The sequence below is a fragment of the Rhinoderma darwinii genome, chromosome 4 (genome assembly GCF_050947455.1).
Source record: "Rhinoderma darwinii isolate aRhiDar2 chromosome 4, aRhiDar2.hap1, whole genome shotgun sequence".
Taxonomy (NCBI): domain Eukaryota; kingdom Metazoa; phylum Chordata; class Amphibia; order Anura; family Rhinodermatidae; genus Rhinoderma; species Rhinoderma darwinii.
In genome coordinates, this window is record NC_134690.1 from 402,015,250 (window position 1) to 402,040,699 (window position 25,450).

Genomic DNA, 25,450 nt, shown 5'->3' on the forward strand with positions numbered 1-25,450 from the left:
CTTTTTCTAGACACGAGGAGGGTGTAAAAATTGTCTAAAAATTTAGGTTTAGTTTTTTTTGTGATGAGTTGCGTCCCATGTCCGACGCATGCTTGTCAGCCAACGGAAGGTTCTGGCGTGATGTGAACGGAGCCGGAGATTTCCTCACATTCGACGGGACGAGTTTCCGATGTGGATCCGCTGACGGCCGGGACGTTCTTCTCTTATCTCCAGCGTTGTTCTTCTCCAGTAATGGCGTCTTCTCTCCTGCAGGTCGGTGACGACTCTTTTGGAATCAATTACGTAGAAAACTTCAAGAAGAACAATGTCTGCACAGGTAGCTGAATGTGTTACTGACCACAGACACTGAGGTCTGCTCCATCTGCTGACCACCACCTTTACAGGACGCTCGTCTGCAGTGATACGAGAAATGATGGGAGTGATTGGAGGAGATTTCCAGGAATCCAAAACATAAAAATACCAGACTTGGGGCATGTTCACACCGCGCTCAAAAGTAAACGTGTCAAATACGCCAGTGTTTCTTGTGAAGCACTTTTTAAAATACAGGCGTTTTTTATGCGTTTTCCACTTGTTTTTTTGCGCTTTTTATGGGAGGGCAGTTAGGACTCCCATTGACTGTGGGAACATTTGGTGCGTTTTTGGCACATCTTACGGGTCAAAGAATTGACCTGAGGCTTCTTTTTCATATGAGACGTTTTTTAAATACGCTTACGTAAAAAAACGCTTTGTATTTCCTAACTGCGCTGATGTCGTCCACAGTAATAGGTCAACCACTGACCACCGCGCCAATGTCACTATGGACCAAATCTTACCGCTTCCATCAATACTTCCGTTATTTAAAGCTCCATGATGGAACCTGCCAGTTTTCCAGTTATCTAGTAGAATAGAAAGCACGCTGCGCCAGAGCTACAGAAATGTGAGGAAACGGAAGCTAAATGATCACAGACTGAGATATACATAGTGAAAGGAGCACTGTCTCCAGCAGCGCAGAGCATTTCAGGAGAGGAGAGTGCTGATCTTATAGAAGGTCTCAGAGTAAGAGTTACATAATGGAAGGAGCAGGTTCCACAGCAGCACATGGTTTTTCAGGAGAGGTGTATGTGGATCTTGTGAGGAGTCATAGAGAGTTATAGTGAAAGGAGCAGAGTCCCAATCAGCACAGAGTATTTCAGGAGAGGAGGGTGCTGATATTTTAGAAGGCCTCAGAGTCCGAGTTATATACTAGAAGGAGCAGTTTCTCCAGCAGTGCAGAGTATTTCAGGAGAGGAGAGTGCTGATCTTATTGGAGGTCTCAGAGTAAGGCCTTGTTCACACAGCGTTGATTTGACGCGTTTTTGCCGTGTTTCACGTGCTGAAAAAAACGCGTGCTTTAAGCTTCCCATTGACATTAATGGAAAAACGCATTGCAGTGCATACGACGCCTTTTATTTTTCTACGCGTGACTGTACTTTAAGGCGCGCTTTGCAAAAACGCTAACGGTTTTGACGCGTTTACACATCGGTTCTTTTGAGCGCCGTATGAACAAGGCTTAAGAGTTACATAGTGAAAGGAGCAGGGTCCACAGCAGTACAGAGTATTTCTGGAGGACTGTTAATATGCCCCTAATTACCGTTTGGTTGTACAACTCATTACGACTACAGTCCCCATCATTTCACGGTCTTGTTCCCGGAGTCTTCTGTCGCTCCGCTCGGAGCACGGGGCTGTACTTTACCGTCTCTGCTCCTTTTCACATCTGAAAGTCGTTTTCACTTGGCGCCGTTCTCCTGACTGATGTGGTCGGCGCAGGATTTCTGGAGTTTTAATATTCCTATGATTATCTGTGCCCTGTACGTCCACGTTAAATGATAGAATGAAATGTACGCGCGGTCGCCATTAACGCGTTCCTTTTTTCTTCCAGACTTTGTGTTTCAGACCGGAGCAGCCGCCACCGGAGCAGCCTCCATTATTGTGAACGCAGAAGGTGAAGACCTCGTTCTTCTGAAAAATGACAACGGAAAATAAGATATACAGTGAAATGCTTTCAATTTCTCACAATTTTCAAGATCTCTGCTTGCTGTCAATGGACATTTTTGTTTACATCCAGAGGCTGAAATACATCCTGACCTAATACTTTTGACAGCTGAGGGTTTGTTACAGTTGTGTACAGTCAAAACAGCCTGTACTTCAGACTGATACATTTTTCCTGCACTGATACATTGTAGCAAACTATCAGGACAGGAGAGAGATTTTTTGAAAACGGTAACGAATTGAAACTCGAAGGGCAAAGGGGGATTTATTAATGGCTTTATGAAACGTTTGGGGCTTTAACAAGAAAATAATTTACCTGTATGATTATGTTAAAGACACAAAAGCAGATCGGGACAGAGTAAAAGAGGCGAAAAAAAGCCCCCGGGGGTAACGATTGTATGTTCCGGGTAACGTTCTGCGTGATAGGAACATATTAATGTCTGACCATCGGACGCTCATGCAGAAAATGCCTTTGTGTCTTTCAGGACGTTTCATATTCGTTCATGTGGGTTTGGAAAAATGTTTTACTTTTTGGCCTAGTTCACACTGAGATTTTTGCACGCAGAATCCGATTTTGGACTGTCAGCGCTTTTTTTTTTCCTTTTCCTGCGTTTTTAGCATTTTTTTTTTTTTTTGCCTGCGGCTGACTAATCTAATGCAAGGAACGCAGGAAAGAATCGGCGTAAAAAACTCAAAACTAGCGACACAGGTTTTTTTTTTTCTGTCTTCCATTGATTTCAATGGCAGGTTAGAGGCGGAAACCACTCGAAGACTATTTTTTTTTTTTTTTGGAAGCCGACAAAAGCCGCCTGGGAAAAAAAACGTCTCTGCCTCCCATTGCAAAGAGGGGCTATTTGGGCAGTTTTTTGGCGATAATTCCGACGCCTTTTCCGCAACAAAATCAGTGTAAAAAAAACTCTGTGTGAATTGACTCGTGGAGGGATGTTTTTTATTTTTGTATATATTTACTTTTTTTTTTATTTTATTATTTCTTTGTATTTTTATAAAAATGTTTTATTTCCGGTATGTATTAATATACACTACCGTTCTGAAGTTTGGGGTCACCCAGACAATTTTGTGTTTTCCATGAAAACTCACACTTATATTTATCAAATGAGTTGCAAAATGACTAGAAAATATAGTCCAGACATTGACAAGGTTAGAAATAATGATTTTTATTTGAAATAATAATTTTCTCCTTCAGACTTTGCTTTGGTCTTGGACTGCTCCATTTGCAGCAATTCCAGCATTGCAGACCTTTGGCATTCGAGCTGTTAATTTGCTGAGATAATCGGGAGAAATTTCCCCCCATGCTTCCAGAAGCCCCTCCCACAAGTTGGATTGGCTTGATGGGCACTTCTTGCGTACCATACGGTCAAGCTCCTCCCACAACAGCTCTATGGGGTTGAGATCTGGTGCCTGCGCTGGCCACTCCATTACAGATAGAATACCAGCTGCCGGCTTCTTCCCTAAATAGTTCTTGCATCATTTGGAGGTGCTTTGGGTCATTGTCCTGTTGTAGGATGAAATTGGCTCCAATCAAGCGCTGTCCACAGGGTATGGCATGGCGTTGCGGAGTGATAGCCTTCCTTATTCAAAATCCCTTTTACCTTGTACAAATCTCCCACTTTACCAGCACCAAAGCAACCCCAGACCATCACATTACCTCCACCATGCTTGACAGATGGCGTCAGGCGCTCTTCCAGCATCTTTTCAGTTGTTCTGCGTCTCACAAATGTTCTTCTGTGTGATCCAAACACCTCAAGCTTCGATTCATCTGTCCATAACACTTTTTTCCAATCTTCCTCTGTCCGATGTCTGAGCTTTTGCCCATATTAAACTTTTCCTTTTATTAGCCAGTCTCAGATATGGCTTTTTCTTTGCCACTCTGCCCTGAAGGCCAGCATCCCGGAGTCGCCTCTTCACTGTAGACGTTGACACTGGCGTTTTGCGGGTACTATTTAATGAAGCTGCCAGTTGAGGACCTGTGAGGCGTCTATTTCTCAAACTAGAGACTCTAATGTACTTGTCTTGTTGCTCAGTTGTGCAGCGGGGCCTCCCACTTCTCTTTCTACTCTGGTTAGAGCCTGTTTGCGCTGTCCTCTGAAGGGAGTAGTACACACCGTTGTAGGAAATCTTCAGTTTCTTGGCAATTTCTCGCATGGAATAGCCTTCATTTCTAAGAACAAGAATAGACTGTCGAGTCTCACATGAAAGCTCTCTTTTTCTAGCCATTTTGAGAGTTTAATCGAACCCACAAATGTAATGCTCCAGATTCTCAACTAGCTCAAAGGAAGGTCAGTTTTATAGCTCCTCTAAACAGCAAAACTGTTTACAGCGGTGCTAACATAATTGCACAAGGGTTTTCAAGTGTTTTCTAATCATCCATTAGCCTTCTAACACAGTTAGCAAACACAATGTACCATTAGAACACTGCAGTGATGGTTGCTGGAAATTGGCCTCTATACACCTATGTAGATATTGCATTAAAAACCAGACGTTTGCAGCTAGAATAGTCATTTAGCACATTAACAATGTATAGAGTGGATTTCTGATTAATTTAATGTTATCTTCATTGAAAAAAACTGTGCTTTTCTTGCAAAAATAAGGAAATTTCTAAGTGACCCTAAACTTTTGAACGGTAGTGTATATATATTTTTTTTTACTATATAGGTTAACTTGTGAAGACACAATTTATGTGTTCCCTTCTGTCCCTATATACAGATCACTAATAATAGGGATCTAACACGGGACATAACTAGAACGCTTTCCTGGAAAACTGGGTGGCAAATATAACGCATAAACTGTTGAATACATTTTTTAAGAACCTGTCAGACGAGGAAAACTTCAGGATTTATGTTATAGGAGATTTCTGGATTATTTTTTTTGGTGGACTGCTTTATCATGAATATTTTTTTCCACAGGACAGAACGCCATTATTATTGTCGCTGGGGCCAATTTGCTACTAAATCCACAAGATCTTACAAAAGCATCAGCCGCTATTTCTGCAGCCCGGGTAATGGTGTGCCAGCTGGAGATCAGCCCTAAAGTGTCACTCGAGGCCTTGAAAATTGCACACAAGAGTGGTGGTGAGATAATCAACTCTTATATTCCTGTATATAGGGGGCAGTATTATAGTAGTTATATTCTTGTATATAGGAGCAGTATTATAGTAGTTATATTCTTGTATATAGAGGCGGTATTATAGTAGTTATATTCTTGTATATAGGGGTAGTATTATAGTAGTTATATTCTTGTATATAGGGGGCAGTATTATAGTAGTTATATTCTTGTATATACGGGCAGTATTATAGTAGTTATATTCTTGTATATAGGGGGCAGTATTATAGTAGTTATATTCTTGTATATAGGGGCAGTATTATAGTAGTTATATTCTTGTATATAGGGGGCAGTATTATAGTAGTTATATTCTTGTATATAGGGGGCAGTATTATAGTAGTTATATTCTTGTATATAGGGGGCAATATTATAGTAGTTATATTCTTGTGTATAGGAGCAGTATTATAGTAGTTATATTCTTGTATATAGGGGGCAGTATTATAGTAGTTATATTCTTGTATATAGGGGGCAGTATTATAGTAGTTATATTCTTGTATATAGGGGGCAGTATTATAGTAGTTATATTCTTGTATATAGGGGCAGTATTATAGTAGTTATATTCTTGTATATAGGGGGCAGTATTATAGTAGTTATATTCTTGTATATAGGGGGCAGTATTATAGTAGTTATATTCTTGTATATAGGGGGCAATATTATAGTAGTTATATTCTTGTGTATAGGAGCAGTATTATAGTAGTTATATTCTTGTATATAGGGGGCAGTATTATAGTAGTTATATTCTTGTATATAGGGGGCAGTATTATAGTAGTTATATTCTTGTATATAGGAGGGCAGTATTATAGTAGTTATATTCTTGTATATAGGAGGGCAGTATTATAGTGGTTATATTCTTGCATATAGGGGGCAGTATTATAGTAGTTATATTCTTGTATATAGGGAGCAGTATTATAGTAGTTATAGTCTTGTAAATAGGGGGCAGTATTATAGTAGTTATATTCTTGTACATAGAGGGCAGTATTATAGTAGTTATATTCTTGTATATAGGGGCAGTATTATAGTAGTTATATTCTTGTATATAGGGGGCAGTATTATAGTAGTTATATTCTTGTATATAGGGCAGTATTATAGTAGTTATATTCTTGTATATAGGAGCAGTATTATAGTAGTTATATTCTTGTATATAGGAGCAGTATTATAGTAGTTATATTCTTGTAAATAGGGGGCAGTATTATAGTAGTTATATTCCTGTATATAGGGGACAGTATTATAGTAGTTATATTCTTGTATATAGGGGGGCAGTACTATAGTAGTTATATTCTTGTAAATAGGGGGCAGTATTATAGTAGTTATATTCCTGTATATAGGGGCAGTATTATAGTAGTTATATTCTTGTAAATAGGGGGCAGTATTATAGTAGTTATATTCTTGTATATAGGGGCAGTATTATAGTAGTTATATTCTTGTATATAGGGCAGTATTATAGTAGTTATATTCTTGTATAAAGGAGGCAGTATTATAGTAGTTATATTCTTGTATATAGGAGCAGTATTATAGTAGTTATATTCTTGTATATAGGGGCAGTATTATAGTAGTTATATTCTTGTAAATAGGGGGCAGTATTATAGTAGTTATATTCTTGTATATAGGGAGCAGTATTATAGTAGTTATATTCTTTTTTTCATTCTGTATTTTAATAATCCAGTACTAGACGATGGTCAGTGAGTAGACCGGGCAGCGTTATCACCTTAGTACAATAAGTAGAAGCAGATTTAGTCCAGGTATATTGTTGTTAATAATTAGTTTAATCCGCAGGCCCCTTTTATAAAAAATTCCCTTGCCGCTCTCTCTGTGTGTTCTGGTCTCCGGCCTGCGTTCCTGTTGCTCCAGGAGGAGACATTTTCAATTTAATAAGGAAAGTCGTCTTCACAGGGGATTATTAACCCCAGCTGTAGGACGGAGTGCAGCCAAGTTGTCAGAGAGCCACGGGCCACAAGGCTGCTATGACTTATGCAGATAAGATGTTTTTTTATTGCATTTTTCATGTGCATTTTAGAAAGATCATTCATATGTAGCTCACGATCGCCCCCAGCAGCTCTGTCATGAGAGCCTTTGTTACTGGAAGGAGAGAGAAAATCTCTCCTGTACATTTGTCATCCTCTTCTATCACATTTATTAGTTGTACCTGGGAAAGCTGGGTGCCAACCAATATGTACCACAGGTCCAACAGGGGATGTCAAACTATATCTGACAAAGTGCGTCTTAGGGTGGCTTCTGTCCGCACAGCGCTGACTGATTCCACATGGCAACCAGTAAGATTGTCAATGCAGCTCTGGATGTGACTGGAGCATAAGTCATGATATAACTCCAAATCAGCACAAGACGATTAAATTTTTTACATATTTTACCAACATCATATGTAGATAAAATAGGAGATTTGATGTTCAAAAGTGACGGAAAAATTTAATTGTTCAGTGCGGTTCATGTGACGAAGCATCTACACACCTGCAGGGTAAACAGTGGAGATTTATTGGCAGATCCTGATGATTTCGCTGGGATCCACCAAGAATCGAATACCTATGAGGCCTGACGTAGAGTCCCGGGACATCGGGGGAGAATAATATTTATTAGGTTTTATTATTTGCATTTTTTTTGTGTCTGTTTTGTCTTTCTATAGTGAAGACGATCTTTAACCCTGCTCCCGCCATGGCTGATCTAGCACCCGCCTTCTACACCTACACCGACGTCTTCTGCTGCAATGAGAGCGAGGTGAGGGTCTGACGCTGCCTGGGATCTGTGCGTCCTGAGCTTCCAGCGAGTGTCTCCTCACTCTTAGGCCTCGTACACCAGTTCATATTATGGCTCCATATAAAACAGGTGTGAATAGCGGTGACTAAGGCCTCATACACACGGTCAGTATATACTCCGCAGACCGTGCTCCCACTGTAAAGTATAGGAGCGCGGTCCGTAAATGAAAAAAATTCCAACGGCTCCGACACACACCCGTAAATATACAGGAAGGTGTCCGTGGCCCATAGAATTGAATGCATCAGTATTTAAAAAAATGACAGTCGTGTACATGAGGCCTTCGTGTCCGTTCACACGGTGAAATTTGGTTGGTGGGTTCCAACACAAAATCCGCTGTGGAATTATTCCTGCCGTCAGTAGAAAGATTCCTCCTCCTATTCCCTTCAATGAGAGGTTTGGGCAGAATCCGCCCAAAGATTTGTCAGGACACTTCTATATGAAAAAAATAATCAAGAATTTTGCCTCAGAATCCGCGGCGCGTTTCGCCTCTAGATTTCTGCCATGTGAACAGAGTATTACTCTACCTCCATATGCCTCTGATTTCATACTGGGTCATACAGAGGGTTTTGTTTTGGCTGTTTTTCTTTGGGAAAGCTAGGTGATGATAAGCAATAGGTGTGACTGTGTCATCCAGCTTTTCCAGACCTCTGAATGGTAAATCTGCCTAGTTAAATAGCATTACCAGATTGAGGGTATGTTTTACTCCATCACTAGGCCAGATTGCCATTCAGGGGTCTGGGGAAGCTGGGTGGAGATCTGTGTGGGAGATAGAATGGCGGCCATATTGGTTGTCATTCTGCTTTTCCATCGGAAGATATAAATCAAAATAAGTGATTACAATATTCAACAACCGATCACTTATATTTAGAGTAACATTTCTTCTTCTCTATCTACAGATGTGTCCACCCGTAACTGTTCTTGAATTGCGTTAAATTATACGATTCGTCATGATGCCAATTCAATACAATCTCGCGCCTGGGAAAGGCCAAACACAGTGGCCCTCCCCACCCTGGTAATGCTAGCCTGCTGCTGCTGTGTTGTATCTGGCTGAGTATAAAAATGGGGGAATCCCACAACGTTCTTTCCAATTAGTTTTTTTTTTAAATGACGTGGGGTCCCCCCCATTTTTCATAACCAGCCAGATACAACACAGCAGCAGTAGCCTGGCATTACCAGGACGGGAAGGGCCACTGTGGTTGGCCTTTCCCAGCCTAATAATACCAACCTGCGGCCGTCCCAGTGCCCGACCATCACTACAGATGGTCGGGTACTGGTTCGTACCTGGCTCTTCCCGGCACCCCAGTTGGCGGTGGGTACCGGGGTAATAATAGTGTTGGCCTCTGCACCGGCATAACATTAAGCCCCGCCTTAGTAATGGACGCTGTCAATCAGCCAGCAGCTATTTATAAGGAGGTAGTAATAAAATGTAAAAAAAATACGAGGACACAGAAAAAACAGGTTTATTAAAATTAAAAAAACCCACACAACTTTCGTTAACCATTTTATTGATGATAAAAAAAAAAGCCGTCCTCGAATCCGACGTAGTCCAACGGCCGAACTTTAAAAAAAAAACACAAACACACAAAAAAACATTAGTAAGGGCCTGATCACCTCACCGCTGCCCTTTTGCCAGAGGTTTCCGTCGGGTAGCCCCTCAACGGAAAGGCAAACTGAAGCCTAAGATTCTGTTTCCCTCACCATTGATCTCCGTGGTGACGGAAACGTTGCTAAAGGTTTCCGTTTGTCATCGCTGTGACAGGGTCCCGTTGTTTTGACGGAATCAATAGCGCAGTCGACTGTGACGGCAGGACCGCCGCTGCGCTCCGGAAGGAAGAATGGAAGTACTGTCCGTTACTATAGTAACGGGGGCCCGTGTAGTTTATTACATAGGCCCCAGTTACTATAGTAACTTTTTGCAATTGCGACCGCTGCGACCCCTATAGATGCGCCATTGGGTGGGTGTTCTGAATAGGTAGGACCACCTTAGGGTCCATTAGGGTTTGTTTTTTAGGCTGACGGGCTGTTATTTTAGTTGATATATCATTAAAAGTTATGTATTAATTCTATGAACTGGAGATTGATTGATTTATTCTTTGGTGATTTTTATTTTTTCCTTTTCCTACCAGCATTGCTTCGACTACAGGGTCTCAAACCCTTTATTGTATTGATCTGGGATTCATTTTGCTCTGGATCTAGATTTACTTTTCAGAAGGATTGATGGATTTTGAAGCGGATAATTCGGTCATCATAACCTCGCCACCAATCTGGTCCTGGTTACAGTTTCTTTTTTATCATTTTCCAGGCAGAGATCTTGACAGGCGTCCCGGTGAGGAGCCCCAGTGATGCAGGAGCTGCAGGATCCGTTCTCTTGGCTCGAGGTTGTTCCCTCGTTTTGGTCACTTTAGGAGGAGAGGGATGTGTAATCGTATCCAAGGAAGACCCGTCACCGAAGCACATTGCCACACATAAAGTAACAGCAGTGGACACCACGGTATGGTATTATTCCACAGTACGGAGTTATTATTATCTAAAGAATTGATAGACTTCGGTCTCTTGCAAATTATTGCAGTCTATAAAGCGGAGGCAGTACTATCTGTAGCCACATCATTTACAGCGAGAGTCAGGGAGGCAGTACTATATGTGGCAACATCATTTACAGGGAGAGACAGGGAGGCAGTACTATATGTGCCTACATCATTTACAGGGAGAGACAGGGAAGCAGTACTATCTGTAGCCACATCATTTACAGGTAGAGACAGGGTGGCAGTACTATATGTGCCTAAATAATTTACAGCAAGAGACAGGAAGGCAGTACTATCTGTGGCAACATCATTTACAGGGAGGCAGTGCTATCTGTGCTTAAATTATTTACAGTGAGAGACAGGGCAGCACTATTTGTACCTACATCATTTACAGCGAGAGACAGGGAGGCAGTGCTATCTGTACCTACATCATTTACAGCGAGAGACAGGGAGGCAATACTATCTGTACCAACATCATTTGCAGGGAGAGACAGGGTGGCAATACTATCTGTACCTACATCATTTACAGCGAGAGACAGGGAGGCAGTGCTATCTGTACCTACATCATTTACAGCGAGAGACAGGGAGGCAATACTATCTGTACCAACATCATTTGCAGGGAGAGACAGGGTGGCAATACTATCTGTACCTACATCATTTACAGCGAGAGACAGGGAGGCAGTGCTATCTGTACCTACATCATTTACAGGGAGAGACAGGGTGGCAATACTATCTGTACCTACATCATTTACAGGGAGGCAGTACTATCTGTACCTACATCATTTACAGGGAGGCAGTACTATCTGTACCTACATCATTTACAGGGAGAGACAGGGTGGTGGTACTATCTGTAGCAATATCATTTACAGGGAGGCAGTTCTATCTGTGCCTAAATAATTTACAGTGCGAGACAAGAAGGCAGTACTATCTGTCCCTACATCATTTACAGTGAGAGACAGGGAGGCAGTACTATCTGTGCCTTCATCATTTACAGCGAGAGACAGGGAGGCAGTACTATCTGTACCTACATCATTTACAAAGAGGCAGTACTATCTGTATCTACATCATATACAGTATGAGGCAGGCAGGCAGGTGCATGTTTCGGTAGAAATTGGGAGAGGGCTTGTTTCGTTTTTATTAAAGGATGAGGTGGGAGGGAATTGCTAAGTTTTAATTACACATGCGACACTGTTAGAAAAAGTAAAAAATAACCGCCGTGGTTCACCAGGTGCAACAGATGCGCCAAATTTACAGTTTCGTCTATTTTTCCCGTTCTTTTTACTCTTGATATCTGTACATGTGATGGTGTGGAGCGATCTGCTGCTTTATATACAAGTGTGAACTTCTCCTATAATAGAAACATAGACATTACGAACACTGGCGCCCAGGGTAATGGTGACGTTGCCATAGCAACCACATCCCACGTTAATAAATGACAATGAGAAGTGAACCGTCTCGTAACGTAGAGCGGCCGCAGTCACGTGTTTATGAGGCTCTGAGTCAGGACGAGAGTTAATAACGTGTAACGACACCTTATAATCTGCAATTACCATGTCGTCGTGCCCCCCCCGTCCCCCGTGTAGGAAGATTATCTGCAAATACCGCACACTGATATTTTTAGCTCCTGCGTAAATCATTTTGCTGAAATTACCAAACGCCGGGGGTCACACAAGGCAGCGGACTGGTTAATATTAACCCACGGTGGATCCATCACGTAGCAGGAGAACTTTCTAATTTACTTTATGTTTTAGTTCTTCACCATGTTCATGATCTCTGCTTTCTGTCAGTGAATGGGAACATTTTGGTTTACATCCAGAGGCTGAAAACCCACGCAGAGCTAATACTTCTCACAGCTGAGGGTTTGTTACAATTGTATCCAGTCTAGACAATCCTCTATGAGATAAAAGCATCAGCAGCACAAATCTCTCTTCTGTATTGATAATTTGTTACATTTTACCTGCACTGATACTTTGTATCAGTTTGGATATTATACAATAACATTTGTCTTAACCATCAACTGATTTGCCTATTTTGCAGGGAGCGGCGACTGTCTAATGTTTATGGGGGTCTTCCGACTCTCCGACGGCAGATGTCCGCTACATTATCAGTCATTCGCATTAAAGGGTTTTCCCTATGGGGACCCCTTTACATATGACCTATTATGGTGTCGTAGAGCGGGTCCACCCCTATGGGCAGTCGTAGCACTCGTAGGCTCTGGCCATACTTGCGTTGTGGTTGCCCTTTATAACGGAAACGGCGCCGACAGACCCTATTGAATTACAATGGGGTCCATTGAGCTGTTTGTAGTTTTGATGGTAAAAATAGCATTTAATGCAGCGCTACTTCTCCCATCAAATTTGACGGAATCTGCGTCAGACAATCACAGATGTGAACAAGGCCTTATAGTCTGTCTACCACATTGCTGTATCCAACGGCTCCCCAGCTCTTTCTGAAACCGCAAGTCCCAGCATGCCATTGCATGCTGCAACTTTCATGGCATGCTGGGACTTGTAGTTATACAGGTGTCGGACGCAAATCCTAGACATATACCACCAATGTCTTAGCTGAGACAGCCTTTTAGGAATGCAGCGTTCCAGCTTTTTCCGATTCCTGAATGGTATATCTGCTAGTTATGTAGTGATACATCCGCTGCACAAGTCTCCTCGTAAGAGAACTAGAGAAAGTCCTGTGGGTTCTTTATAGTAAATGAAGGGCTCATTATCACAGAAGTCGTCATTGCGGATGGAGCGTCCACAGAACTTTCACTTCTAGATTTCGCTTCTCTGTCTCAGTGTTGTGGTCGGACATTGTCCTGCACACGCTGACTAATCACTCACCACTGCCGATCAGCAGGAAAAGGGCTTGTGGTTCAGCCCGAATTATCCCACCCCTCCCTGTCATAACGCAATCACAGCAATAGACATAAAGAATCTTCTGTGTAATATCCAGAGGATGAGGAGTTATTACAGAGCGACAGACCAAGTCCTAAATGTGAGGAATATCATCCTACAAACTCCTCACCACAAGCTGTGCGCTCCTTTATAACCGACTGTCCTGTATTATCTCCACAGTAATGACTGTCATCCCAACTACTACTCCAGTCTTATAATAGCTGTAATATAATAGAGTGCAGTGTTACAGTACTTATATTCTTGTATATAGGGGCAGTATTATAGTAGTTATATTCTTGTATATAGGGGGCAGTATTATAGTAGTTATATTCTTGTATATAGGAGCAGTATTATAGTAGTTATATTCTTGTATATAGGGGACAGTATTATAGTAGTTATATTCTTGTATAGGAGCAGTATTATAGTAGTTATATTCTTGTATATAGGGGGCAGTATTATAGTAGTTATATTCTTGTATATAGGAGCAGTATTATAGTAGTTATATTCTTGTATATAGGAGCAGTATTATAGTAGTTATATTCCTGTATATAGGAGGCAGTATTATAGTAGTTATATTCTTGTATATAGGGGCAGTATTATAGTAGTTATATTCTTGTATATAGGAGGCAGTATTATAGTAGTTATATTCTTGTATATAGGGGACAGTATTATAGTAGTGATATTCTTGTATATAGGGGACAGTATTATAGTAGTTATATTCTTGTATATAGGAGGCAGTATTATAGTAGTTATATTCTTGTATATAGGGGACAGTATTATAGTAGTTATATTCTTGTATATAGGAGGCAGTATTATAGTAGTGATATTCTTGTATATAGGGGACAGTATTATAGTAGTTATATTCTTGTATATAGGAGGCAGTATTATAGTAGTTATATTCTTGTATATAGGGGACAGTATTATAGTAGTGATATTCTTGTATATAGGGGACAGTATTATAGTAGTTATATTCTTGTATATAGGAGGCAGTATTATAGTAGTTGTATTCTTGTATATAGGGGCAGTATTATAGTAGTTATATTCTTGTATATAGGAGGCAGTATTATAGTAGTTATATTCTTGTATATAGGGGACAGTATTATAGTAGTGATATTCTTGTATATAGGGGACAGTATTATAGTAGTGATATTCTTGTATATAGGAGGCAGTATTATAGTAGTTCTATTCTTGTATATAGGGGGCAGTATTATAGTAGTTATATTCTTGTATATAGGGAGCAGTATTATAGTAGTTATATTCTTGTATATAGGGGCAGTATTATAGTAGTTATATTCTTGTATATAGGGGCAGTATTATAGTAGTTATATTCTTGTATATAGGAGCAGTATTATAGTAGTTATATTCTTGTATATAGGGGCAGTATTATAGTAGTTATATTCTTGTATATAGGAGGAAGCAGTATTATAGTAGTTATATTCTTGTATATAGGGGTCAGTATTATAGTAGTTATATTCCTGTATATAGGGGGTAGTATTATAGTACTTATATTCTTGTATATAGGGGCAGTATTATAGTAGTTATATTCTTGTATATAGGGGCAGTATTATAGTAGTTATATTCCTGTATATAGGGAGCAGTATTATAGTAGTTATATTCTTGTATATAGGGGGCAGTATTATAGTAGTTATATTCTTGTATGTAGGACCAGTATTATAGTAGTTATATTCTTGTATATATGGACCAGTATTATAGTAGTTATATTCCTGTATATAGGAGCAGTATTATAGTAATTATATTCTTGTATATAGGGGCAGTATTATAGTAGTTATATTCTTGTATATAGGAGGGCAGTATTATAGTAGTTATATTCTTGTATATAGGGGGCAGTATTATAGTAGTTATATTCTTGTATATAGGGGCAGTATTATAGTAGTTATATTCTTGTATATAGGGGGCAGTATTATAGTAGTTATATTCTTGTATATAGGGGGCAGTATTAAAGTAGTTATATTCTTATATATAGGGGGCAGTATTATAGTAGTTATATTCTTGTATATAGGGGGCAGTATTATAGTAGTTATATTCTTGTATATAGGGGGCAGTATTATAGTAGTTATATTCTTGTATATAGGGGCAGTATTATAGTAGTTATATTCTTGTATATAGGGGGCAGTATTAAAGTAGTTATATTCTTATATATAGGGGGCAGTATTATAGTAGTTATATTCTTGTATATAGGGTGCAGTATTATAGTAGTTATATTCTTTTATATAGGGAGCAGTATTATAGTAGTTATATTCTTGTATATAGGGGGCAGTATTATAGTAGTTATATTCTTGTATATAGGGAGCAGTATTATAGTAGTTATATTCTTGTATATAGGAGCAGTATTATAGTAGTTATATTCTTGTATATAGGGGGCAGTATTATAGTAGTTATATTCTTGTATATAGGAGCAGTATTATAGTAATTATATTCTTGTATATAGGGTGCAGTATTATAGTAGTTATATTCTTGTATATAAGGAGCAGTATTATAGTAGTTATATTCTTGTATATAGGGGGCAGTATTATAGTAGTTATATTCTTGTATATAGGTGACAGTATTATAGCAGTTATATTCTTATATATAGGGGGCAGTATTATAGTAGTCATATTCTTGTATATAAGGGCAGTATTATAGTAGTTCTATTCTTATATATAGGGGCAGTATTATAGTAGTTATATTCTTGTATATAGGGGGCAGTATTAAAGTAGTTATATTCTTATATATAGGGGGCAGTATTATAGTAGTTATATTCTTGTATATAGGGTGCAGTATTATAGTAGTTATATTCTTGTATATAGGGAGCAGTATTATAGTAGTTATATTCTTGTATATAGGGGGCAGTATTATAGTAGTTATATTCTTGTATATAGGGAGCAGTATTATAGTAGTTATATTCTTGTATATAGGAGCAGTATTATAGTAGTTATATTCTTGTATATAGGGGGCAGTATTATAGTAGTTATATTCTTGTATATAGGAGCAGTATTATAGTAATTATATTCTTGTATATAGGGTGCAGTATTATAGTAGTTATATTCTTGTATATAAGGAGCAGTATTATAGTAGTTATATTCTTGTATATAGGGGGCAGTATTATAGCAGTTATATTCTTATATATAGGGGGCAGTATTATAGTAGTCATATTCTTGTATATAGGAGCATTATTATAGTAGTTGTATTCTTGTATATAGGGGCAGTATTATAGTAGTTATATTCTTGTATATAGAAGCAGTATTATAGTAGTTATATTCTTGTATATAAGGGGTAGTATAATAGTAGTTATATTCTTGTATATAGGGAGCAGTATTATAGTAGTTATATTCTTGTATATAGGAGCAGTATTATAGTAGTTATATTCTTGTATATAGGGGGCAGTATTATAGTAGTTATATTCTTGTATATAGGAGCAGTATTATAGTAATTATATTCTTGTATATAGGGTGCAGTATTATAGTAGTTATATTCTTGTATATAGGTGACAGTATTATAGCAGTTATATTCTTATATATAGGGGGCAGTATTATAGTAGTCATATTCTTGTATATAAGGGCAGTATTATAGTAGTTATATTCTTATATATAGGGGCAGTATTATAGTAGTTATATTCTTGTATATAGGAGGCAGTATTATAGTAGTTATATTCTTGTATATAGAAGCAGTATTATAGTAGTTATATTCTTGTATATAAGGGGTAGTATAATAGTAGTTATATTCTTGTATATATGGGCAGTATTATAGTAGTTATATTCTTGTGTATAGGAGGCAGTATTATAGTAGTTATATTCTTGTATATAGGGACAGTATTATAGTAGTTATATTCTTGTATATAGGGAGTAGTATTATAGTAGTTATATTCTTGTATATAGTGAGCAGTATTATAGTAGTTATATTCTTGTATATAGGGGCAGTATTATAGTAGTTATATTCTTGTATATAGGGGCAGTATTATAGTAGTTATATTCTTGTATATAGGAGGGAGTATTATAGTAGTTATATTCTTGTATATAGGGGGCAGTATTATAGTAGTCATATTCTTGTATATAAGGGCAGTATTATAGTAGTTATATTCTTATATATAGGGGCAGTATTATAGTAGTTATATTCTTGTATATAGGAGGGAGTATTATAGTAGTTATATTCTTGTATATAGGGGGAAGTATTATAGTAGTTATATTCTTGTATATAAGGGGTAGTATAATAGTAGTTATATTCTTGTATATATGGGCAGTATTATAGTAGTTATATTCTTGTGTATAGGAGGCAGTATTATAGTAATTATATTCTTGTATATAGGGGCAGTATTATAGTAGTTATATTCTTGTATATAGGGAACAGTATTATAGTAGTTATATTCTTGTATATAGGGGCAGTATTATAGTAGTTATATTCTTGTATATAGGGGGCAGTTTTATAGTAGTTATATTCTTGTATATAGGGGCAGTATTACAGTAGATATATTCTGGTATATAGGGGGCAGTATTATAGTAGATATATTCTTGTATATAGGGGGCAGTATTATAGTAGTTATATTCTTGTATATAGGGAGCAGTATTATAGTAGTTATATTCTTGTATATAGGAGCAGTATTATAGTAGTTATATTCTTGTATATAGGAGCAGTATTATAGTAGTTATATTCTTGTATATAGGAGGGAGTATTATAGTAGTTATATTCTTGTATATAGGGGGCAGTATTATTTATTTCTGGCCCAGGAAAGCAAAATAATTAAAATTTGCGCTTCATCCTGAGGAATATTTACTCCTATAATCAGAGATAAGAAAGCGAAAAAAAAAGAAGAACCTCCACGGTATAGCGCTGCTACCATCAAGAAGAGACCGTCTCTTCACTGCTATACCGTGGTGGTTCTTTCTTTTTTTCTTATCTCTTTGTATTAGCGGTTCCCTTTCCGGTGGACCGGCTCCAGCTGCAGCTCCATCACATATCTATTGCTTCTGCCAGTGTTGTACCTGCTGTTGCACAACTGGATTAGGTGAGTTAACATCGTCTCTCTTGCTCTTGTTTTACAATGTGTGATCTGCACCATGTGGCGCCGTGTTTTTTTAATCTACCCCTACAATCCATATTGACCTTGTATCTCGCAGATGATGGCTGTGGTGGTCGTGTCAGTAGTGACTGCAGCTGCCTCGGTTTATCTTCTTCGGAGGCTTTTACAATGATGTTTCTGTATGACAGGATGTAATTGCAGAGTGAATTGTCTCGAGATAAAAATTAGAAAGGAAAATGTGACTTCTTTAGGAAGCAGCACTGCGGTCCTGACTGCATTAAACGCTGTCCCTCCCAGTAAAGGTGGTTGTCCCAGGACCACCCAGAAATAATTGCAGCCTCCTCCTCACCAGGGCAGCGTCCTCGTTGCTGTAGATCCGTTCTCTCTCCTTCCCGATGAAAAGTCTCATTAAAATGAAGCAAGAGGCCGCACAGGAGGACGCGGCTTGTGGTCCCTGTAATGTGGGCAACACAGCGGAGGCGCCATTATTAAGCACTGAGTCTATATAAAGGGTTAACTCTTTAGTTAATCATTGCATCCCCGTCCTGGTCGGCAGATGATGCATCCAGTGCCGGGGAGCGCCCTAGTGACCTATCCGGGTATAACCTGTAATTATAACACTTGCCGACTGTTGATAAGGGACATCGGTTAGATCTCGCCCATTTATATAGAAGACACCCCCTAAACTACGGCACTTAAATCGCAAATTGTGCATATGACCCCCTTCATCACACCCCAAAATTAATGCAGCCCAGACCCCCTAAACTAATACAACCCCCAGACCCCCCTAAGCCTCCAGACCTCCTAAAAAAATACACATGCTAGACCAGACCCCCTAAACTAATACAGAACAGACCCCTTAAAAAATACGGACCCCACACCAGACCCCCTAAACTAATACAGATCAGCAGATCCTCTAAACAAATACAGACCCCATGTCTGCAAATATCAGGTGATTGAGACTTTTGCGCGGCACGATCGGGGGGCAGCTCAATAGTCCGGTAATACATCTCCTATGGCCCCCATATGTCTCCGATTTAATGCAGAATCTGTGAGAAAAAAATTGGATCATGTTCCAGTCTATGCCGGATTACGGAGGTATTTTCAGCCAGAAGCTTTACTGTTAGGGGAGAATATAGTTTCCTTTGGTGGCACCGTACTGCGGTGTACAGAATACGTAGGTGGTCCCCCCCCCCCCCTAATATCACAGTGCTTAAAAATATCAATGACCCAGGGGTCATAGAAGGGCTGTTTCCATAGAAAATCAATGTTTTTTTTTTTTTTTTACTTTCTTTAATTTTATTTACAATTTTAATATTCCAAGTAAAAAAAAAAAAAAAAAATGTAACAATCTTTTTATTTTTTTTAAAAAAAAAAGTTTCTTCTGATCCTAATTTTTTTTTTCCTAAAAATGTTTATTTTTTTATCCTTCTCCTATTAATAATCAGATAAGAAAGAGAGAAGTGTCTAGCGAGTTGTGCCAAATGAATCACATCGATTTTCCATAGGGAAGAGATCTTAACCTGAACTTACACAGCTGAGAGTTTGCTACAATTAGATCCAGTCTAGTCACTGCTTTGTGAGCTGGATGTATTGAGGAGGGAGCCCGCTGGGGCCTCATGCACGTGACCATAAGGGCTTTGACTGTCCGCGAATATGGATCCGCAATTACAGACGCACATCCGTAGCCGTTCCCAATTGTGGAAGTGCCCACAGACTTCTACGGTCGAGTCCTGCTGTAATTGCGGACAAGAATAGGACATCTTCTATATTTTGCGAATCATTTCTACGGCATCCGTGAATATACGGAGAGGTGTCTGGGGCCTATAGAAATGAATTATTCTGCAATTTCATCCGTAATGACCTGATCTGTAATTATGGATGAAAACTACAGTCGTGTGCATGAGGCCTTACACAGGATTTAGGTTTTCTCATCACAAAGTAACGGCCGATCGCTAGGATGTGCTATCACTTTCTTACCATCGGGGGCCCACCGATCCTGGGTATGAAGGGGCCACAGCGCTACTTTAGGGCTGTGTCTACTTCGCTGGTTTTTCCCTGTACAGCGGCGCCCCCTATCACTGCAGCACGGTCCCATTCGCTTGTAGCCGTTTCTGCATTTACTGCAGAAGGCGAAAAACATCGCTGTGCGGGGAAAACTGAATGGGACGCAGCCCTGTGACAGCTTTATTCTTAGGATCTGAGGGGGGAACCCTTTAAAGGAGTCGTCTCATTTATAAAACCCATTTTCGAAAATCCTATTAGTGAATTCTGACTTAATGGAAGGGGGGGGGGGCTGTCATCCTGAACCTCCTCTATTAGTCAGCGCAGTGAACGTCTCTCTCTGGATGACCCGGCCGGTCTGTGCAGTTCACAGACAGCCTATTGATTTCAATGGACACCATGTGATGCTTCATTTGTCCTGTGGTGGCGCTGCAGGAAAATTGAACACTTGTTTTCTTTTGGGTGCCCCACAGATTACAGCTGATCGTCGCAGGTGCCATTAGCGGGACACCCTATGATCAGCCGATTTTCAGTGTATTCTCCTAACAAGAAGGAATTGTAAAAAGCGGAGAGCCCCTTTTAATCTGTGTAGTAGATACATACTGTATATGTTTATTTGTTCCTTTTAATTTATTGTTTTATATAATTTTGTTAAGTGGGAACAAGCAGAGTTACTTTTTCCCCATAAAACCGAGTTTTGAGACGGTCACCCACCCCCTGCGATGTGAGTCAGGAGTCAGAGTCGTAACTTGCTGATTGTAAGTATTTGATGATAGTGGCCGACTGAGACCATTATACCTGCCGCCCTCCCAGGATCACATTATACCTGCTGCCCTCACAGGGTCACATTATACCTGCCGCCCTCCCAGGGCCACATTATACCTGCTGCCCTCACAGGGTCACATTATACCTGCCGCCCTCCCAGGGCCACATTATACCAGCTCCACTATCATTTTGCAGGTTAAATCTGCATATAATGTTGAGATAATTATCTTGTTCTAATCTTCAGTTATATTCTCCAGTTACATCTAGAGCTGCATTCTCAATTCTTCTACTTTCCTGTACTCAGGCTGCAGGACCTCACCTCTCCCTGCTGCCCCCTGCTGGTTCAGTTTCTGTACAGCACATGCCGTGTTGTGGTGCATTGTGAGAGATGTGTATACTAGACGTTGTAGAGCACAATATACAAAAAAAAAACGCTGTTTGTCAGCATTTCCCATGATGCTCTTCACTTACTGGCTTCTGAGAAGGGTAAATCTAAAAGAGAAAAGATGACACACGGCACCACATCGTGTAGATCAATCAGGATAAATCGGGTAGTAGAAGATAGTGGTGGAGTCTCTCACCTGGTCAGATTGTACCAATCCATGTACAACCCTGGTGTAGACTAGGACGATGTATACCGTGTCCGGCCAGCCGGTGCTATCCTCAAAACGGCCGGTGTGAATCGCCACCGCAAAAGGATCGGGATGAAAAGTGATGCAAAAACAGGGATTAAATGTGGCGCTGCCAACATCCAAATAAGTCAGGTAGTTTGTAAATAAAAAAGGATTTATTAACATAACATGAGTGGCCACGCGTGTCAAAGCCGGTCCGACATCTTCCTCAGACTAGCCTGGCGTTGAAACGCGTAGCCACTGAATGTTTTCTTTCCACCCTACCTGACTCGTTTGGATGTTGGCAGCGCCACATTTAATCCCTCTTTTTGCATCACTTTTCCTCCTGAGGTTCTGAGAAGGGAAACATCAGCGCATTGTAAGAAGCGGCGCAAAGTGCTGGACACATTTTATGACATCATGCCCCGCCCATGTTTATAGGACACGCCCCCAACATGTGGCATTGGAATCACAAATAGTACATATGATCCCCCTTCATCACACTTTAAAATTAATAGAGACCCCCAGACCAGACCCCCTAAACATATACAAACCCCAGACCCTTAAACTAATACAGACCCCAGACCAGACCCCTAAACATATACAAACACCAGACCCTTAAACTAATACAGACTCTAGACCAGACCACCTAAATAAATTTCCTAGTCTAGGAGTAGACTAGACTACGTTCTGACGGCAAGGGCACCCGGAGTAAGGGGGATGGCAGGCACAGGAGACTACACAGCTCTGTCGGGAGAGTTGGCATGTGTGGCACTACAGCATAGCAAACACCGGTACAGACCCTGAACCAGCTGGGGGGCTTAGTATGATTTAAGGTCCTACAGCTTGAGAGCGAACTAGAATCCAGCAGAAATCTGAATACAGCTCTGAGTGCCTGCTGTAAACACTACATCTCCCACCATGCAGCACAGCTCAACATCCTCTGTACAAGCATGGAAGCAGAAGGGTGGATGAATGCAGAATTGTGAATGCTGCTCCGGATGTGACTGGAGTATGTAGCATCATGTATTCCAAAACCCTTACAGGATAAAGCAAACTATTTGACACAATTTCTCGACATTAGAACCGCGACGGTTCCAGTTGATCAGATAATTCCAGATACTAAAACTGGGTCTATTCTTCATGAGTGTGTGGGGGAACAGGACATAAACTGGGTGACAACCAATATGGCCGACATCACCGATCACCCAGCTTTCCCAGAAACCGATAAACTGAATTATTTGTGGCTTCACAGAGGAGGAGTGAGGGATTTTATGGGGGAGGGGCAGGCACTGTGGTCCTGGTGGCCGGTTACAATAGTCCAGGCAGGAAATGATCAGGACTCGTATTCATGATTTGTGGGGAAGAGCAGATGCATTTAATATTTCTGAAATATTCCAAAAATTATCAAGGGGACGGACTGGTGGGAAATGAACTGGTCCTAATAATTTCTAGTCGGGGTCTTGTGGTCAGGACATGACTGCGGCGGCGTCGCTCACATAGATCCGGGCCGATCACTGCATTGCTATGAGTAGATGTCGCCCTCACTCCATGTAATGTAAGAACAAACTGTCAGCTCTTGTGCCAAGCAGTGCTACCTGCATATTGCAGACCTCATGGCGGACATGTGTGTGGTTATTCCCCCCCCCCCCCCATCTCTGGAACCACAAGCCGTGCAGAGTTTTGGGAAAGAATGTGACTGTATCTGCTCCTTTGATCTTCACTTGAACAGACCTTGTACCAGGGATTATTACAGGAGGTTTGTCATGAGATAGGAATGCAGGGGTTAATATCCGATCCTGTTCCCACAGTGACTCAGTGTTAGATCATTCAGATTCCCACAGGGGCCCGACCACCTGTGTACTGCCCACCGCAGGTCTTATCATGTAATGTCAGCGGGTTCATCTAACTGTGATGGAAACCTTACAGAAGAGGCGAAAGGCCATATATACTCTTATTAAAGGGCACTTCCCCTAAATAAAACAACCTATATATGCTCTTAAAGGGCACTTCCCCTAAATAAAACAACCTATATACGCTCTTAAAGGGCACTTCCCCTAAATAAAACAACCTATATACGCTCTTAGAGGGCACTTCCCCTAAATAAAACAACCTATATACGCTCTTAACGGGCACTTCCCCTAAATAAAACAACCCATATACGCTCTTAAAGGGCACTTCCCCTAAATAAAACAACCCATATACGCTCTTAAAGGGCACTTCCCCTAAATAAAACAACCCATATACGCTCTTAAAGGGCACTTCCCCTAAATAAAACAACCCATATACGCTCTTAGAGGGCACTTCCCCTAAATAAAACAACCCATATACGCTCTTAAAGGGCCCTTCCCCTAAATAAAACAACCCATATACGCTCTTAGAGGGCCCTTCCCCTAAATAAAACAACCCATATATGCTCTTAAAGGGCACTTCCCCTAAATTAAACAACCCATATACGCTCTTAAAGGGCACTTCTTCCTAAATAGGAGCCCTTGAGTCGTCATCTTCCGTCCAGCTTGGTGCCAATATGGCTGCCATGACAGACGTTGTTCCCCAGATTTCCAAGACTCCTGAATAATAATTGTGCATTCCTCAGTTTTTCTTGTTCCTTTGGCCCTTTAATTTCAGTCTTTAGTCCTTCATCAATTCCAGGATGTCGATCATAAAACACATTTCCCGATGCCTTTTTCAATCAGGTCAAGTTACAGGGTGCAAGTCATGGATCCGGAAGGAACAGTTTTTATTGGATGATTGGACTAATCTGGAAATGTCCAATAATCTGAAACGTTTGATGCTGGATTATTGGAAGTTGCTGTATACAAGAAATGAAATACAAGATGCAGTAGAAATGAGTTTACAATAGACAGAGTTGGGGGAGGGGAACAAGAGGTGGACCCTGCATCACGGACTGGCATCACCTTGTTAGATAGTGGGAGTGGTAGTGCTAGGTTGGTGATTGATAAAGATGATGGTACATTATATGGCTGTGTGAGTAGTAGTGGAATGTGGAATGGTCTGCAGAGGGGAGAGATAGGGAGAAGTCCTGGAAGTGACGGAGAAGCGGGAGGGGGAGATTCTTAGGTTACATTTCAATGTTTAAAGAATAGAAACGGTCCAAGAATGGAATTCACGGGTGGGGAGAATGGCGTATGGAAGGAAATTCCAGAGTAGTTAGCCGGCCACACACAAGCAGTAGCCGTTGGGTGAACACGGACCACTATATTACCCAGAAGGTGCAGGTTAATTTCAATGAGGCGAGGGGAATAAGCTGGTGTCAGACTCTTCTAGCAGCGGCATATCTCCTGCGGGAACAAAGGATCGGGCATGTCGAGATCCAAAATTCATGATTCTTCTTCTGATATCTGTCGCCTGGTTACAGTCCGGAGGCCCCGATACACATCAGTCCGATCCTGACAAATCACCTGGGTCATCCAACGTTCATTTAAGGCTTCGTTCACATCTGCGTCAGGGCTCCGTTCATGGGTTCCGTCAGAGCTTTCGGTCAGGGGAACCCGTGAACAAGACTCAAACAAACAGACACCGTAGGTTTCCGTTTGCATCACCATTGATTTCAATGGTGATGGATCCGGTGTAAATGGTTTCCGTTTGTCACCGCTGTGTAAGGGTTCCATTGTTTTGACGGCATGAATAGCGCAGACGACTACAGTATTGATTCTGTCAAAACCTATGGCTTCAATTCTTTTCAGTCAGGATTCCGTTCTTGGGTTCCCCTGACAGAAAGGTCCGATG

General features: G+C 40.5%; 1 protein-coding gene across 6 annotated transcripts in view; it reads left to right on the forward strand.

The window, feature by feature from the left end:
* Positions 1-25,450, forward strand: part of RBKS (ribokinase) — a 54,610-nt gene that overhangs the window by 26,829 nt on the left and 2,331 nt on the right. For 5 of the 6 annotated variants that reach the window (XM_075863466.1, XM_075863469.1, XM_075863468.1 and 2 more), the window contains 5 exons: positions 253-316; positions 1,898-1,960; positions 4,932-5,096; positions 7,763-7,854; positions 10,196-10,384. In XM_075863466.1, coding sequence (XP_075719581.1) covers positions 253-316; positions 1,898-1,960; positions 4,932-5,096; positions 7,763-7,854; positions 10,196-10,384 — 573 coding nt within the window. The remainder of the gene's footprint in view (positions 1-252; positions 317-1,897; positions 1,961-4,931; positions 5,097-7,762; positions 7,855-10,195; positions 10,385-25,450) is intronic. The other variant, XM_075863472.1, reaches the window with a different exon arrangement.